Below are 17854 nucleotides of genomic sequence, written 5' to 3' on the forward strand. Positions count from 1 at the left end.
GGGAAGCTTTTACTAAAACAAACTTTATTTTTAACAACACAGTTAAAATATAACAAAAAGATTTATCGTAACTTTTACCAACTGGAAATACTTAATTATGAGAAGGTATAATTCTTAACAACTAGTTATCTCCATAGTTCCAATGCAAGCCGTATTCTCATAGACATAAATCCCCCAAGATTCAGCACAAAACAAATATGCTGCATTTCCAGCCTTTTAATCCCTCTAGACAGATACAGAAAGACACCTGGCTTCTGACTCTCATACAGCATCCTCCAGAGAAAGATCCACCCCCAAGCAGCAGACTCTCAGAGAAAGGCACTCATTTCCTGGCAGATCCCAGTCTCAAAATCCAGAGAGACAAAGAAATATAGAGAAAGCGATCTCTCTCTACACATTCCAAGCAGCAAATTGAGCTTGATTTCTCTGTGTAAGCCTAGCTCAGTAAGAGTTTTAACAACACCAGGTTAAAGTCTAACAGGTTTATTTGGTAGCAAATATCATTAGCTTTCGGAGCGCTGCTCCTTCGTCAGATGGAGTGGAAATCTGCTCTCAAACAGGGCACAGAGACACAAAATCAAGTTACAGAATACTGATTAGAATGCGATTCCCTACAGCCAACCAGATCTTAAAGATACAGACAATGTGAGTGGAGGGAATGTCCCGAGGCATGGTACATTTGGGAAATCATGCAGACGCTACAACAATGGATGAATGAACACTGCTCGACAATCACCAGGCAAGACTGTTCTCTTCCTGTGGGGGGGCACTTCAGCGGTCACGGGCATTCAGCCTCTGATCTTCGGGTAAGCGTTCTCCAAGGCGGCCTTCACGACACACGACAGCGCAGAGTCGCTGAGCAGAAACTGATAGCCAAGTTCCGCACACATGAGGATGGCCTAAACCGGGATGTTGGATTTATGTCACATTATCAGTAACCCCCACAGCTTGCCTCCTGGACTTGCTGGCTGTCCTGTCTGGAGACAATACACATCTCTTTAACCTGTGCTTAATGCTCCCTCCACTCACATTGTCTGTATCTTTAAGATCTGGTTGGCTATAGGGAATCGCATTCTAATCAGTATTCTGTAACTTGATTTTGTGTCTCTGTGCCCTGTTTGAGAGCAGATTTCCACTCCATCTGATGAAGGAGCAGCGCTCCGAAAGCTAATAATGGTATTTGCTACCAAATAAACCTGTTGGACTTTAACCTGGTGTTGTTAAAACTCTTACTGTGTTCACCCCAATCCAACGCCGGCATCTCCACATTAAGCCTAGCTCTGCCCAGTCACATGACCTTACTTGTCAATCAACCTAATCAAGCCCACTCTGAAAAACCCCAGGGGAAAACACTAAAATAACAAGTTTGCATTAGTCCAGATTAAAATAAACATTGCAGCCATTAAGATCAATTATGCTGCTGCAGTAACAACAGAGGCTGCTGTATATAGACAAAACAGCAGTGTTACTCAGAACTCCCTGTTATGAAAGAGTACTAAATAGCAATCACTTGAGTCAGAGTCAACTGGTAGTTGGAGCTCTTCCTTTTACTGTGTAAGGCCAAGAGCTTAAAGTATTTGTACCTGTTGTTGCAAAATTTACAGGTAGCTGTGACGGCTCTATATGCAGAAAGTTGGGACATGAGGAGAAAGGAAAGGAATACATGTAAATAAAATCGATTCCCGGCTTGGGTCACTGTCTGTGTAAAGTTTGCACGTTCTCCCCGGTGCTCCGGTTTCCTCCCACAGTCCAAAGATATGCGGGTTAGGTGGATTGGCCATGCTAAATTGTCCCTTAGTGTCTCTGGATGCATAGGTTAGAGGGATTAGCGGGGTAAATATGTGTGGTTACGGGGATAGGGCCTGGGTAGGATTGTTATCGGTGCACACTCAATGGGCTGAATGGCCTCTTTCTGCACTGTAGGGATTCTTCTATTGTAAAATCTTCACCCAAAAGACACACAGTTTCTCAAAATTTTGCAAGGGAGCATCGACCCACCTTATATTAAGTTGATCTTTCTCTAACCCTAGCTATGACTGTAACACTATATTCTGCACCCTCTCCTTTCCTTCTCCACTATGTACTCTATGAATGGTATGCTTTGTCTGTATGGTGTGCAAGAAACAATAATTCTCACTGTATACCAATACATGTTGTGGAGATGCCGGCGTTGGACTGGGATAAACACAGTAAGGAGTCTTACAGCACCAGGTTAAATTCCAACAGGTTTATTTGGTAGCAAAAGCCACTAGCTTTCGGAGCGCTGCCCCTTCATCAGGTGAGTGGGAGTTCTGTTCACAAACAGGGCATATAAAGACACAAACTCAATTTACAAAATAATGGTTGGAATGCGAGTCTTTACAGGTAATCAAGTCTTAAAGGTACAGACAATGTGAGTGGAGAGAGCATTAAGCACAGGTTAAAGAGATATGTATTGTCTCCGATTCTTGAATTCACTGCCCTGTTTGTGAACAGAACTCCCACTCACCTGACGAAGGGGCAGCACTCCGAAAGCTTGTGTGGCTTTTGCTACCAAATTAACCTGTTGGACTTTAACCTGGTGTTGTGAGACTTCTTACTGTGTTTACCCACACATGTGACAAGAATAAATCAAATCAAATAAGTGATTTACTCCACCCCCCGTTATTCCACATTCAGAAAATGTGACAAGTAATTTATCATTCTGCATGTTAATGACAAAAAACTTTAGTCATTCATTCCATCTTGTAGAAGGTCAATATTTAAATGTGGAATAAATTGACTTAAGTTAACTTCAACATTTGGATAAATTGGAAAAGAGATGATCGAGGCAGTAGGGAAACAGCAATGTTGATTTTTAGCCCTTCATTATTTAATGAAATCAGTTTAATCCTATTTAATTTTTTATTCACGGAAAAGCAAACAAAATAAGATTTTGTGGCAGGCTTACTTGCAAATGAAGGTTTAGGGAGAAATGAGGAAATAGGAACAAGGTGAACCAGAATTGTTTCGTGTGCAAGATTAACGTTTAAAATTCATTAGAACAACCCCCAAGTTCTTTGTAGGTTTTCTCAAATGTATGAGAATGATTATTTGGCCTGTAACTTCGAGGGATTGGGGAGTTGTAACTGGGGTGTACCCCAAAGATGTCCAAAGGCACCCCCGCCACCCCTGGAAGTCCCCAGGTAAGGATATCCCACCAATTGCCCATGAAGTTGAAATTTCCATTGTGCAATTGCAATACGGAACCATCTGAAAGTATGATGTAAATTGTGAACAGTAATAGTTACTCAGAAAGAAAATTGAAGAACTTAAAACACCGAGGTAACTATAGTACTGCCCCCCTCCCCACACCCCCCCCCCCCCCCCCCACACCCCCACCCCTTCACGGGACTAACCCCCACCCCTCTAACATCCCCCGGGACCTCCATCGAACGCCTGAGACCTGATGTCTCACAAATTTGATCGAGTTTTTTGAAGGGGTAACCGTAAAGGTAGATGAAGGCAGTGCAGTTGACATTGTCTACATGGACTTTAGCAAGGCCTTTGACAAGGTACCGCATGGTAGGTTGTTGCATAAGATTAAACTTTACAGTATCAAGGGTGAGGTAGCCAATTGGATATAAAATTGGCTTGATGACATAATGCAGAGGAGGGCTGAAGAGGGTTGTTTTCAATCTGGAGACCTGTGACCTGCGGTGTGCCTCGGGGATCAGTGCTGGGTCCTAATATTAGTCCTTTATATTAATGATTTGGATGAGAATTTAGGGGGCATAGTTAGTAAGTTTGCAGATGACAAAAAGATTGGTGGCACAGTGGACAGTGAAGAAGGTTATCTAGGATTGCAACGGGATCTTGATCATTTGGGCCAGTAGGCTGATGAATGGCAGATGGAGTTTAATTTAGATAAATGCTAGGTGATGCATTTTGGTGGATCGAACCAGGGCAGGACTTACTCAGTTAATGGTAGGGCGTTGAGGAGAATTATAGAGCAAAGAGGTCAAGGGGTACAGGTTCACAGCTCATTGAACGTGGAGTCACACGTGGACGGAGTGGTGAAGAAGGCATTTGGCCTCAGTGAATACAGGAGTTGGGACATCTTGTTGAAGTTATACAAGACATTGGTAAGGCCACACTTGGAATACTGTGTACAGTTCTGGTATTGGTATACATTGATACCTCTAATGATGACCCACCCTCTCCCCCATCTCCTCCCCCGAGCGACTAACCCTCCGACTGCTCGACCCCACACCGCCACTGACCAACTGAGCCCCCTCCCAACCTAACTGTCAATATACCATTAATCACAGTGTATGGCAATTACCTTGTGAAGGGAATTGTTCATTAAATATGCGACATTGACTGTACTATAAATAGAGACAGCTGGAACACTCTGGGGGGAGAGCTTCTTATGGGTTAGTAGGACTGAAGGATTGTCTTGCAATAAACCAGCTTGAACCAAAAAGACCAATCTGGATTGATTTTTCCACCACAGCCACTTGTGAGTAACACTAAAACCCCCATTGACCACCTGACCACACCCCCTCCAACCAAACCTTGCACTGACCACCCCACCGAACAACCAACCTCTCCACACTACCACCCCCCCACATTCCACTGACTTACCTCACAAAGCTACCTACTCCTTGGCGTCTGAAAGTGGTTGGACCTTGAAACCAAGATCCCATTGCAATCCGAGATAACTTTCTTCACTGTCCACTGTGCCACCAATCTCGGTGCCATCTGCAAACTTACTAACCATGCCTCCTATATTCTCATCCAAATCATTAAGATAAATGACAAATAGCAGTAGACCCAGCACCAATCCCCGAGGCACACCACTGGTCACAGGCCTCCAGTTTGAAAAACAACCCTCTACAAGCACCCTCTGTCTTCTGTTATTAATGATGTGGAGATGCCGGCGTTGGACTGGGGTAAATACAGTAAGAGTTTTAACAACACCAGGTTAAAGTCCAACAGGTTTATTTGGTAGCAAATGCCATTAGCTTTCGGAGCGCTGCTCTTTCGTCAGGTGGAGTGGATATTCACTCCTTCTGATGAAGGAGCAGCGCTCCGAAAGCTAATGGCATTTGCTACCAAATAAACCTGTTGGATTTTAAACTGGTGTTGTTAAAACTCTTATTCTGTCATTAAGCCAATTTTGTATCCAATTGGCTACTTCACCCTGGATTCTGTGAGAGTTAATCTAATAAAACAACCTACCATACGATACCTTGTCAATGGCCTTGCTAAAGTCCATGTAGACAACGTCAACTGCACTGCCCTCATCTACCTTCTTGGTTACCCCTTCAAAAAACTCAATCGAATTCATGAGACATGATTTTCCACTCACATTGTCACTAATCAGTCCTTGCCTCTCTAAATGCCTGTAGATCCTGACTCTCAGAATACCTTCCAACAACTTATCCACTACAGACTTTAGGCTCACCGGCCTGTAGTTCCCAGGGTTTTCCCTGCAGCCCTTCTTAAACAAAGGCACAACATTTGCCACCTTCTAATCTTCAGGCACCTCACCTGTAGCGGTTGATGATTCAAATGTCTCTGCTAGGGGATGGGCAATTTCCTCCGTTGTCTCCCACAACATCCTAGGATACAATTCATCAGGTCCCGGGGATTTATCCACCTTGATGCACTTTAAGATTTCCAGCACCTCCTTCTCTGTAATATGTACACTACTCAAGACATCACTATTTATTTCCCCAAGTTCCCTAACATCCATGCCTTTCTCAACAGTAAATACTAATGATATACAATTGATCTTATTCAAATAGGAATGGAATGACTATCGGCTAAGATGGGACCCAGAAAAATATGAAGGGGTTGATAAACTCAGAATATTTTCTCAGCATCTCTGGCTTCCTGATATAGTGTTATATAACAAGTAAGTAATCTATTCATCATTTTGCTTAGACTTTGGTACCACCAGGTAATTATGCTTTCCACGTGTAGTCTGTAAAACCTGTTTGCCTGAATATGTGGATAAAACATCACCTATTCAGCCAACAAAGACTAAACTGCAAATGCTGGGATAGCAAAGTTTCTTGTCTGAAATGTCAGGGCGGATTCTACTCACTGATTCACTGCTACTCTCCCAGAGGAGAGTCATTCATTGGGAGTATATCTTGGAAAATCATTGACATAGAACCCTTGATTTCCTGTGATGTTCTGGTCAGTAAAAGCTCCAATTCACAGACTCACCTGCTTTCAGATGCTGAATGAGTTTAAATATTCATCTTAAATATTAATTTGATCACCCAACTAATATCTCCCACTGCCCCCGCACCCCACCCCTGCTCCTCCACAACCATCTGGACTTGACTATCCCCTGACCCAACTACCCATCTGACCGCCTGACTGTACCTAAACTCAAACAAACTAAACCTTGACCGGACTCAACTACTGGCACCGCCCCCCCTCCAGCCTGATGTTCTCCCTGGACCACCCAACTAGTGGGAGCTTACTACCTACCCAACCCAACTGTCCCCTGACTCAAACTGACCTGATCACCCCGATCACCTGACTACCCACCTCACCCATCCACATGTCCTACCCACTCACCCACCTCATCCACTTAGTCACCTCACCCACCTCACATAGACACACCGATCTGCCTTCTAATTCACCTACTCACTCACTCACTGACTCACTCACTCAGGTACTCACTCGCTCACTCAGGTACTCACTCACTCAGTTACGCACTCACTCAAGCACTCTTACTCACACATTCACTCACACACTCATTCACGCACCCACTTTCTCACACACTTACGCACTCACTCACGCACTCACTCACGCATTCACACACTCACACAATCACGCACTCACTCACACACACTCACGCACTCACTCACGCACGCACACATTCACACACTCACGCATTCATGCACTCACTCACGCATTCACTCACTCATTCACTCACACACTCACGCACTCAATCACACACTCACACACACACACTCACTCACTCACGCACTCACTGACACACTCACACATTTACGCACTCACGCACTCACTCATGCATTCATGCATTCACTCACGCATTCACTCATTCACTCACGCACTCATTCACGCACTCACACACTCATGCACTCTCTCACGCACTCACTCACGCACTCACTCACGCACTCACTCACGCACACACTCACAGTCTCACACATTCACTCACGCACTCACACATTCACACACTCACACACTCACACACTTATGCACTCACACACACACACTCACTCACTCCTGCACTCACACACTCATGCACTCATTCACACACACGCATTCATCCATTCACTAACCCACTCTCAAATACCGGAACTTCAAGCTCATCATACAGAATGTGACACCTAGTGCTGTAAAAAGGGAGAGTGCCCACTCATGCCCTGACTCTACTCCACACACTGAAGCAAAGAAGGGAGACGCTGTACCGCACAATTCTCTGGCAGCTGAGATCAGAAGATCTCAATGGCGCACAGCATTGCTGCTGTGTGGAAGATTCAGGTCACACTGTACCTTCCTTCTGTGGAAAAATATCACTGTTCTTTCAGCGTTGCTGGGTCAAGATCCTAGAATTCCCTGCTTAACAGCACTCTTGGAAACACCTTCACCACATAGACCACTGCAGTTAAAGGAAGTGTGTTACCTTCTAACGGGCAACCTGTGCCTGGACAATGAATACTGGCCTTGCCAGCAGCACCCAAACATAGCAAATTAATCGAAACAATCTGCCGTGTACTTCCAGCATTTTCTATTTTTATTTTAGTACTTTTTTGTAGATAGTTAATGATTTTTTAATCTGTGCTTACTTGCACGTTTGAGCTGTTTTATTGATTTAGTTGCTATATTGGTAAAATTGCACTGTAGTATGCTGGACTGTAGCTAATGAACATAATTTAAGTGTTTAAGTAATGTCAATGAGACACGTGTTACTCAGTATTCAGAGTGTGGCAACTGGGGGATATTCACAGTAACTCAGAAACATAGAAACTAGAATCAGGAGTAGGCCATTCGAGCCTGCTCCACCATTCATCTTGATCATGACTGATCATCGAATTCAATATCCTGATTCCCCCTTCCTCCCCATATCCCTTGATCCCTTTAGCCCCAAGAGTTATATTTAATTTCTTCTTGAAATCAGACAATGTTTTGGCCTCAACTGCTTTCTGTGGTAGTGAATTCAACACATTCACCAACCTCTGGGTGAAGAAATTTCTCCTCACCTCAGCTCTCAAAGATTTACCCCTTATCCTCAAACTATGATCCCTAGTTCTGGACTCCCCCACCATTGGGAACATTCTTTCTGAACCTACCCTGTCTAACCCTGTTAGAATTTTATAAGTTTCTATGAGATCCCCTCTCACTCTTCTGAACTCCAATAAATATAATCCTAACCGACTTAGTCTCTCCTCATATGACAGAGCTGCCATCCCAGGAATCAGCCTGGTAAACCTTCGCTGTACTCCTTCTATAGCAAGGACATTCTTCCTCAGATAAGGACACCAAATCTGCACACAATACTCCAGGTGTGGCCTCACCAATGCCCTACACATTCACTGCAGTGTTAATGTAAGCCCACTTGTGACACTAATAAATTTAACTTATTCTTATACCTTGAAAACTGCCAGTTGACAATGGGAGGAGGAATAGGAAAGGGGTGCAGGTGTCTTTAGCCTCTCCACATCCCAAAAACCTGCCCAATAGGCGGGGGCTTATGAGAAGATATTCCTATAAACCTCATTGCTTTAATTCTTTGAAGAGGTGGGGAGGAGGATGAAATTTGGGGAACTATTCTCCTGCTTTCCCGACAGTTGGCGGCAAGAGGTGGGGCGTCTTAATGGTAATCATAGATTATCATAGAATCTACCATGCAGAAGGGGGCCATTTTGGCCCATCGAGTCTGCGCCAACAACAATCCCACCCAGGTCCTATTCCTGTAACCCCACATATTTACCCTCCTAATCTCACTGACTCTAATGGGCAATTTATCAGAGCCAATCAACCTAACCCACACATCTTTGGACTGTGGGAGGAAACAGGAGCATCCGAAGGAAACCCACGCAGACAAAGGGAGAACATGCAAACTCCACACAGACAATGACCCAAGGCCGGAATTGAACCTGGGTCTTGGTGCTGTGAGGCAACAGTACTAACCACTGTGCCACCGTGCCGCCCCGGTCTTGCTCGTGATCTTCTGTTCATTGTCAAACATTTTTGTGTTGACGGCAGTGCAGAAAAGAGCCACAAGGTTAATCCTCAGTGTCCGTGCTCTGTGCTTATGAGAAAAGACTGGAGAAACCTTGGCATTTCAGTCTGAAAAAGGCATCCGATGGATAATCCCATGGAGCCAATAAACAAGATTGCTAAAGTGAATCAGAAATATTACTCTGAAATTAAATGGGGGAGCGGAACAAGTGGATACAACTATTAACGAGAGAGGATTACTTTTAGGACAGATGTCAGGATTTGTAGAAAGTGTGGAATTAATTTCTTGATGGGGAAAACATTGGAATTGGATGCCACCTTTGTGGGGAAGGCATCAAGGTCAATAGAATCATAGGATCCATTCAGTACAGAAGAGGCCATTCGGCCCATCAAGTCTGCACTGACCCTCTGAAAGAGTATCTTACCCAGGCCCAATTCCCCACCGTAACTCCGTAACCCCACCATGGCCAGTCCACCTAATCTGCACATCAGTTGAATCACAAAGGGTAAAAATTCCTTTGGTCTATTCTTAATGTGGTCAAACAGGTTGAGTATGTCAACCTTAAGATCCCTTCAAAAACACACCAAAGGTTGGCAGTAAAAGCGGGAGAGACTCCTGGCCAGCCATGTTGGATGTGGAGCGATGCCCCTCAAGACATAAGCCCCTGGCAACATATTAGCGACCTGTTCCGAGAATGACTAGCTGTGGGAACTGACAAAAATCTGCCTTAGTGCACCACTATGTTACAGGAAGAGAATTTGAATTGGGAAACTTCCTTTGAAGTCTGTTGACTCAAAAGCCTCTAGGTGTAATGAAGGGGTCACACAGCGTAATTAGAGTAGGTCTGACATGTGGTGTTAAGCAGACTACACTATCCTTAATAGGTGACTTAATGCATCCTCCCCCCGCCCTGAATAGTTTATTTAGTATTAGTGTCACAAGGCTTGCATTAACACTGCAATGAAGTTACTGTGAAAATCCCCAAGTTGCCACACTCCGCACCTGTTCAGGTACACTAGGGGAGAATTTAGCATGACCAATGCACCTAAGCAGCACGTCTTTCGGACAGTAGGAGGAAACCAGAGCACCCAGAGGAAACCCACATAGATATGAGAAGAACATCAGACTCCGCACAGATAGTGACCCGAGTCGGGAATTGAACCCTGGTCCCTGGCGCTGTGAGGTAGCAATGCTAACCACTGTGCCGTTGTGCTGCCCATCACCGTGTTACTGACAGGCAAGATACCAGTGGTAGATTGCAGCCCAATGAGGTGATGAATTGATTACATGCCCCAAATGATTTTGAAACCTGGTCCTAAACAGTTATTGTGGGCAATCTTTTCTTCCTTTTCAGTGCTGATGGGACATATGAGGTGTCCCTCTACACTAACGCAATCGTCTACAACAACGGCGATGTGTTCTGGCTGCCGCCTGCCATCTACAAGAGCGCCTGCAGAATTGAAGTGAAGCACTTCCCTTTCGACCAGCAAAACTGTACACTGAAATTCCGATCATGGACATACGACCGCACGGAAATTGATTTGGTCCTCAGCAGCGATGTTGCAAGCAGGGATGACTTCACGCCCAGTGGGGAATGGGATATTGTCTCTCTTCCGGGACGACGGAATGAGATCCCAACAGACCCGACTTACGTTGATATCACGTATGATTTCATCATCAAAAGGAAGCCATTATTTTATACCATTAACCTCATAATCCCATGTGTGCTGATCACGTCTCTGGCGATTCTGGTGTTCTACCTACCCTCTGACTGCGGCGAGAAAATAACATTGTGCATTTCGGTTCTGCTGGCGTTGACTGTCTTTTTGCTGCTCATCTCAAAGATTGTCCCGCCAACCTCACTGGACGTGCCCCTGATAGGCAAGTACCTGATGTTTACCATGGTCCTGGTCACCTTCTCCATTGTCACCAGTGTCTGCGTACTGAATGTCCACCATCGCTCGCCCAGCACCCACACCATGCCCCAGTGGGTGAAGCGAATGTTTCTCCGAAAGCTGCCCACCCTCTTGTTCATGAAGCGTCCCGAGAATCGAAGCATAAAGGACAGAATCGAGAAGGAGCAGCCACCGGCTGGCACGGGCGGCAAGGCAGACCAAGCTGATGTTCAGACATGCTACGTGAATCAAGAGTCGGCAAAGAAATATGGCTGGCGCTTAGGAGATATGCCTGACAACCAGGATTCAAGGAAGAAGGTGTCAACAAAGATCAACTCCAGTGTGCAGGAAGCAATTGATGGTGTAAGGTTCATAGCGGAACATATGAAGAGTGAAGATGATGATCAAAGTGTGAGTTTATCCCTTTCTCCCTCTCATTTCGACACCAAATGCAACTAAAATTAACAGTGAAAAATGGACAAATTTATGTCTCATTTTATTGGTGCTTTAAATTAAAGATTAATTTTCAGCATCAAGGTTAAATGAAGCCCTTCCGAATTTGCAGTATTGTTTTGCCCAGAAACTCGACACAAAGGCACCGATGGTATCTTACATAGTAACCACTGAGTAGGTTAACGATCAAACAGTTTATTAAGGAGCATGGGAACGAACATTTTTTTATTCATTCGTGGGACATGGGCGTTGCTCGCTGGCCAGCATTTATTGCCCATCCCTAGTTGCCAAAGGGCAGTTGAGAGTCAACCACATTGCTGTGGCTCTGGAGTCACATGTAAGCCAGACCAGGTAAGGATGGCAGATTTCCTTTCCTAAAGGACATTAATGAACCAGATGGGTTTTCCCAACAATCGGCAATGGTTTCATGGTCATCAGTAGATTATTAATTCCAGATTTTTTTTTATTGAATTCAAATTGCACCACTTGCCGTGGCAGGATTCGAACTCCGGTCCCCAGAACATTAGCTGAGTTTCTGGATCAATAGTCTGGCGATAATACCACTGGGCCATCGCCTCCCCTATTCGCCAGGCATGCAAATGCTTCTCACCAATGAAAACTCGGCTTTGGAACTTCCTCACTTCTCGTTGGTGACATCATCCTGGGTGTGAACCTGCATTACATTCATTTGAATATATTTAAAAGTTATTCATCCGCCCCCCCCCCCCTCACAAAATACCCCGTTAGGCAGCATCAATTCTGATGAAAGATCATTGACTTGAAACATTAACTCTGTTTCTCTTTCCGCAGATGCTGCCAGACTTACTGGACATTCCCAGCATCTTCTGTTTCAATTTCAGCCTTCCAGAAGCCGCAGTGTTTTGCTTTTGCATCATTCTGGTAAATCTGCACTCCAAGGCACTGGGCTGGGTTTAGTCCTGCCATCCCTGCCTCCTCTGGCAGGTATGGCAGGAGCCGCTAATCTGGAGTGGGAAGGGTGTGGCCAACGGACCCGGATCATGCACCAGCAAGCTCATCAGGCTGGCTGCTGGATCACGGAAGTGGCTTTGATGTTGGGAAGTCAAAATCACCTGATCCCCACATGGGATATGGCACCGCAATTAAAGGTCAGATGCCCCTGTGTTACAGCCACATGTCAGCATGCACTGGTTGCTATACAGCCTGGTTCCTCTGCAGTGCTGAACCCCCCCCCCCTCCCACGGCCGTCCCAGCACTTGAAGATGATGGAGTACAGGGTGAAAGATTACCATAGTGCCACCTCTCCCTTTCTTTAACTATAGCTTCTAAAGGGCGACATGGTGGCACAGCGGTTAGCACTGCTGCCTCACAGCGCTAGGGATCTGGGTTCGATTCCCAGCTCAGGTCACTGTCTGTGTGGAGTCTCCCCGTGTCTGTGTGGGTTTCTTTCGGTTTCCTCCCACAGTCCAAAAGATGTACTGGTTAGGTGCATTGGCCAAGCTGAATTCTCCCTTAGTGTACCCGAACAGGTGCTGGAGTGTGGTGGCTAGAGGATTTTCACAGTAACTTCATTGCAGTGTTAATGTAAACCTACTGTGACACAAATAAATAAACTTTAAAATATCCTCTCCTTGGGGACTCAGCTCTTGATGCCACATTAATGAGTAAACGCTCAGTCCCTCAGCTGCTCCTTTATTGTTTGGATTCAAATACTGTTGGCTCATGCACTTTCCGTCTCCTCCCCCAGAGTCTAAGATTATCAAATTTAAGCATCGAAAAAATTCTCCAAAAGTAATCCACAGCCCTGTGACTCACTCTCCTCCTGCAAGTCAAAAGTGAGTCATTCAAGCCACAGTTAAATTACTAGATTTTAATGGATGAAGAGGTGGTGGCCTAGTGGTATCATAGCTGGACTATTAAACCAGGAAACTCAGCTCTGGGGAGCTGGGTTCAAATCCTGTCATGGCTGATTGTGGAATTTGAATTCAATTTTAAAAAAAATCTGCAATTAAAAATCTACCGATGAACCATGAAACCATTGTAGATTGTCGGCAAAAACTAATGTCACTAATGTCCTTCAGGGAAGGAGATCTGCTGTCCTTACCTGGTCTGGCCCACATGTGACTCCAGAGCCACAGCAATGTGGCTCACTCTCAGCTGCCCTCTGAAAGCAACTGGGGATGGACAATAAACACTGGCCAACTAGCGACGCCTATGTCCCATGTATGAATTTTAAAAATGGATGAGTTATTGAAGGCGTAAGAGGCTAGTGTCAATATCACCTAATCAGGGAAGCTGTATTAAACCCTGGCAAATAAGGTTTAAATTAAATGTAAGTCCAAAAATGTGCAGATTAGACGGATTGTCCATGCGAAATTGCTCGTCAGTGTCCCCAGATGTGTATGTTAGATGGATTAGCCATGGGAAATATGCAGGGTTATGGCGATAGGGCAGGGAAGAGGGCCTGGATAAGATACTCTGTCAGAGAGTTGGTGCAGACTTGATGGGCTGAATGGCCTCTTCTGCACTGCAAGGATTTTATGATTCTGTGGTTCATTATGCATAAAGATGAGGTTCCTGCCGCTAACAAGTGAGTTCCCTGAATCCTTACTGTCTCACTTTTTTCCCATCCCCAGGATTCTGACCCATGACTTCCAACACAGTTCTCTGAGATCATCCTCCCCCTTGCCCGAATGAATGGGTTCCACAAAATCCAACCTAATATATCCTTCTGAAGGTCTGGTGCCCAGAACTACTCACATTACTGCAGGTGGGGTCTAACCAAGGCTTTGTACAGCTGAATTGTGACTTCTATCCCCTGGTGTTCAATTTCCCTATATAAAAAGACCAGAACTCCAGTTGATATTTGGTTCCTGACATTTCAATGATCTGTGCACTGAGATCCCCAAGTCAGTTTGGACCTCCGCTGTCTCCAGCTTCTCACCATTTAACGAATACCCCATTCTGTCATTTTTAGGTCTCGCAAGGATAACCTCATAATTGCCGACATTAAAATCCATTTGCCAGAGTTTTACCAATTGTTTTCTATTTGAAAACCTCATTGTAATAGTTCACTGCTCACACCGATCTGTACATGATCGGCAAATTAGAATCTGTGATTTCTATCTCGTCATCTAAGTTGTTCGTGACTATGGTGAGTAGTTAGAATAACTTAAATATACATCATTCCTAACCTTCAGCAACATTTTGTAGCAATTTAAGCTCTCCCACAGTCCAAAGATGTGCGGGTCAGGCTGATTGGCCATGCTAAATTGATTCTAATGTCAGGAGGGTTAGTAGGGTTAATATGTGGGTTTACGGGAATAGCGTCAGGGTGGGATTGTGGTCGGTGCAGACTCGATGGGCCGAATGGGCTCTTCAGCATTGTAGGGATTCTATGATTCTATGAACTCTTTCTGTAGATCTAGGTAGCATACAAATAGTTCATTATTCTTAATAAGTGCATGTTATAAGGCATAATTTAAGATTCTACTCAAGTTTCTCTAACTTGCATCCAGCTTACATAGCCATACATCCAAAGATGTGAAGAGTTCCCTTGTGGTTTCTACATGTTAATAATGTGTAAAATTAGGTGAAAATTAGGGCTGGAGTAAGTCATGTACTCCCTTGAACCTGAATCATGCTATAAGATCCTGGCTGTTCTTCTAAATCATCTCCACTTTCTTGTCCTATTCCTATATACCTTGATTCCCTTACTGCCCAGAAATCTATTGATCTTGGTCTTGAACACACTGATTGACTGACCATTCACAACCCTCTGGGATACAGAATTATACAACCCTCTGTGTGAAGAACATCCCCCTCATCGCAGTCATAAATGATTAATTCCTTATCCTGTCTTTATGAACCTTTAGTTTTCAACTCTCCCACCAACATCTCTGCGTCTACCTTGTCAAGCTCTCCAAGAGAGTACGGTTCCATGATGAGTGTATTACTGGATTGCTAATCCGGAAGTCTGGATCCGGGTTTGCATGGAGTCAGGCCAAATCCAGATATTTTTTGAAATTACCTCCTCCCCTCCCTATTTTCGGCAGATCCCATTTTTGCTTGAGGAGGGTGGCCCTGAACCACACAAAACTTAGAATCATAGAATCCTACAGTGCAGAAAAAGGCCGGTCGGCCCATTGAGTCTGCACCAACCACGATCCCACCCAGGCCCTATCCACATATCCCTACATATTTACCCACTAACCTATGCATCCCGGGACACTAAGGGGCAATTTAGAATGGCCAATCAACCTAGCCCGCACATCTTTGGACTGTGGGAGGAAACCGGAGCAAACCCACGCAGACACAGCGACCCGAGCCGGGATTTGAACCCAGGTCCCTGGAGCTATGAAGCAGCAGTGCTAACCACTGTGCTACCATGCCGCCCTTCAAGCTCTTCTGTCTGGTGATTTCCAGTAAACCACCAGGACTTCACCTTGAAGCCAGTTTCTTTTCCCCCAATAGTTAAAGTAATTGTAGTTCAAACAAACAACTCCTCCCCCTTCAAAGACCATGCTGTTCAGATAGTTGAAATCATGTGATTTCCTTGAAAAGACATGCTTGTTGACATCTTTTTTTAAAAACCCAAGTGTCCAAATAATGCAATGTTCTTCCAAATTTTAAAAGAAAAACACAATTCTTCACCATCCTGACTTAGAAATATATCACCGTTCCTTCGTAGTCACTGGGTCAAAATCCTGGAATTCCCTCCCTAACAGCATTGTGGGTCAACCCACAGAATATGGACTGCAGCGATTCACGAAGGCAGCTCACCATCACCTTCTCAAGGGCAAATAATAAATGCTGGCCAGCCAGTGATGCCCATGTCCCACGAATGAGTAAAAAGATGTGGTTTTCTCATATGCAAATTAGGAGAAATTATTTCTCTGAAAGGGCCGTGAATCTGTGGAATTCACTATCCCAGAATGTGGTAGTTGCCGGGACTTTGAGTAAATTTAAGGAAGAGGTGGCTAGATTTTATTTACCATGGGTTTGAAGGGCTGTGGTGAAAGGGCAGATAAGTAGAGTTGAGGCTGAGAAGAGATCAGCCATGATCGTAATGAACAGTGGAGCAGGCTCAAGGGGCTGAACTGCCTACTACTGCTCCTCGTTCCTATGATTCTTATAGAGATGATGTGGGAATATGAGGTGGTCACAGGCTGGCATGGGAGTTATCACAGGTCAGGGCTAGAGGGCTGTAATGCATTTTAACACAAGATAACTGAGGCAGGCCTTCTAACCATCCTACCTTGCACTATCCACCTCTGTCTCTGGACTCCCTCCAGAGTGGGGGGGCAATCTGGACTCCATCCCACCATAACCCCCCCAGAATAAAAACGTGGAGATGGGTCTGCTGAGTCAGGAAATGTCATGATCCAAGCTCCCCATCTCAATCTTGCTCCTGACCTGATGATCTCGAGACATAAGTTCAAATCTCACCAAGGCAGCTTGGAAAATTTAAATTCAACTAATTAAGTAAACCTGCAATAAAAAGCTAGTATCATCAGTGGTGACCATTAGATTATTGGATTGTTGCAAAATCCATCAGGTTTACTGATGTCCTTTCAGGAAGAAAAGTTGCTGTGCTTACCTGTTCTGGTCTAGATGTGACTCCAGACCCAATGGTTAACTCTTAACTGCCCTCTGAAATGACCAAACAAGCCACTCATTTCTGTTTTTATGAGGATGACTTACCACCACCTCCTCAAGGGCAATTAGGGATTGGCAATAAACATTCACATTGCCAGCAATGTCCGTAGCCTAATAATGAATTTTTAAAAAGTAGTATTTTTCAATAATATCACCTGTCATTCTTCTAAAGAAAGGGGGAAAGTTTAAAGGAGATGTGAGAGGCAATTTTTTTTACACAGAGTTTGGTAACTGCCTGGAATGCGTTGCCAGAGGAGGTGGTAGAAGCAGATACAATAGCAACGTTTAAGAGGCATCTTGACAGATACATGAAAAGGCAGCGAATAGAGGGATATGGATCACGTAGAGGCAAAAGGTCTTTAGAAAGGCGTCATGTGTCAGCACAGGCCTGTGTCAGAACAGGGCCTGTTCCTGTGCTAAACTGTTCTTTGTCCTTTAAACTCCAAAGAATAAAAGACCCATTTCTCCGCATAGGGCAACTGTCTTATCCCAGGAGTCAACTTAGTGAACCTTTATTACAAACCTTTGAAGGCCATATCGTTCCTCAAATCGGGAGACCAAATCTGTACACAGAACTCCAGGTGTGATCTCACCAAAGTGCTATCTACAGCAAGATTTCCTCTTCACAGATTACTTTCTCACTGAGATAGCGTTGTCAGTAAACTGGGATCTGTTA

General features: G+C 44.6%; 1 protein-coding gene across 1 annotated transcript in view; it reads left to right on the plus strand.

Annotated features, from left to right (window-relative positions):
• Positions 1–17854, plus strand: part of LOC144495262 (neuronal acetylcholine receptor subunit beta-4-like) — a 40379-nt gene that overhangs the window by 11216 nt on the left and 11309 nt on the right. Inside the window, exons 3-4 of the mRNA XM_078215333.1 lie at positions 5772–5881; positions 10548–11499. Of these exons, the coding sequence (XP_078071459.1) occupies positions 5772–5881; positions 10548–11499 (1062 nt within the window). The remainder of the gene's footprint in view (positions 1–5771; positions 5882–10547; positions 11500–17854) is intronic.

Source organism: Mustelus asterias, chromosome 6, assembly GCF_964213995.1.
Source record: "Mustelus asterias chromosome 6, sMusAst1.hap1.1, whole genome shotgun sequence".
Taxonomy (NCBI): domain Eukaryota; kingdom Metazoa; phylum Chordata; class Chondrichthyes; order Carcharhiniformes; family Triakidae; genus Mustelus; species Mustelus asterias.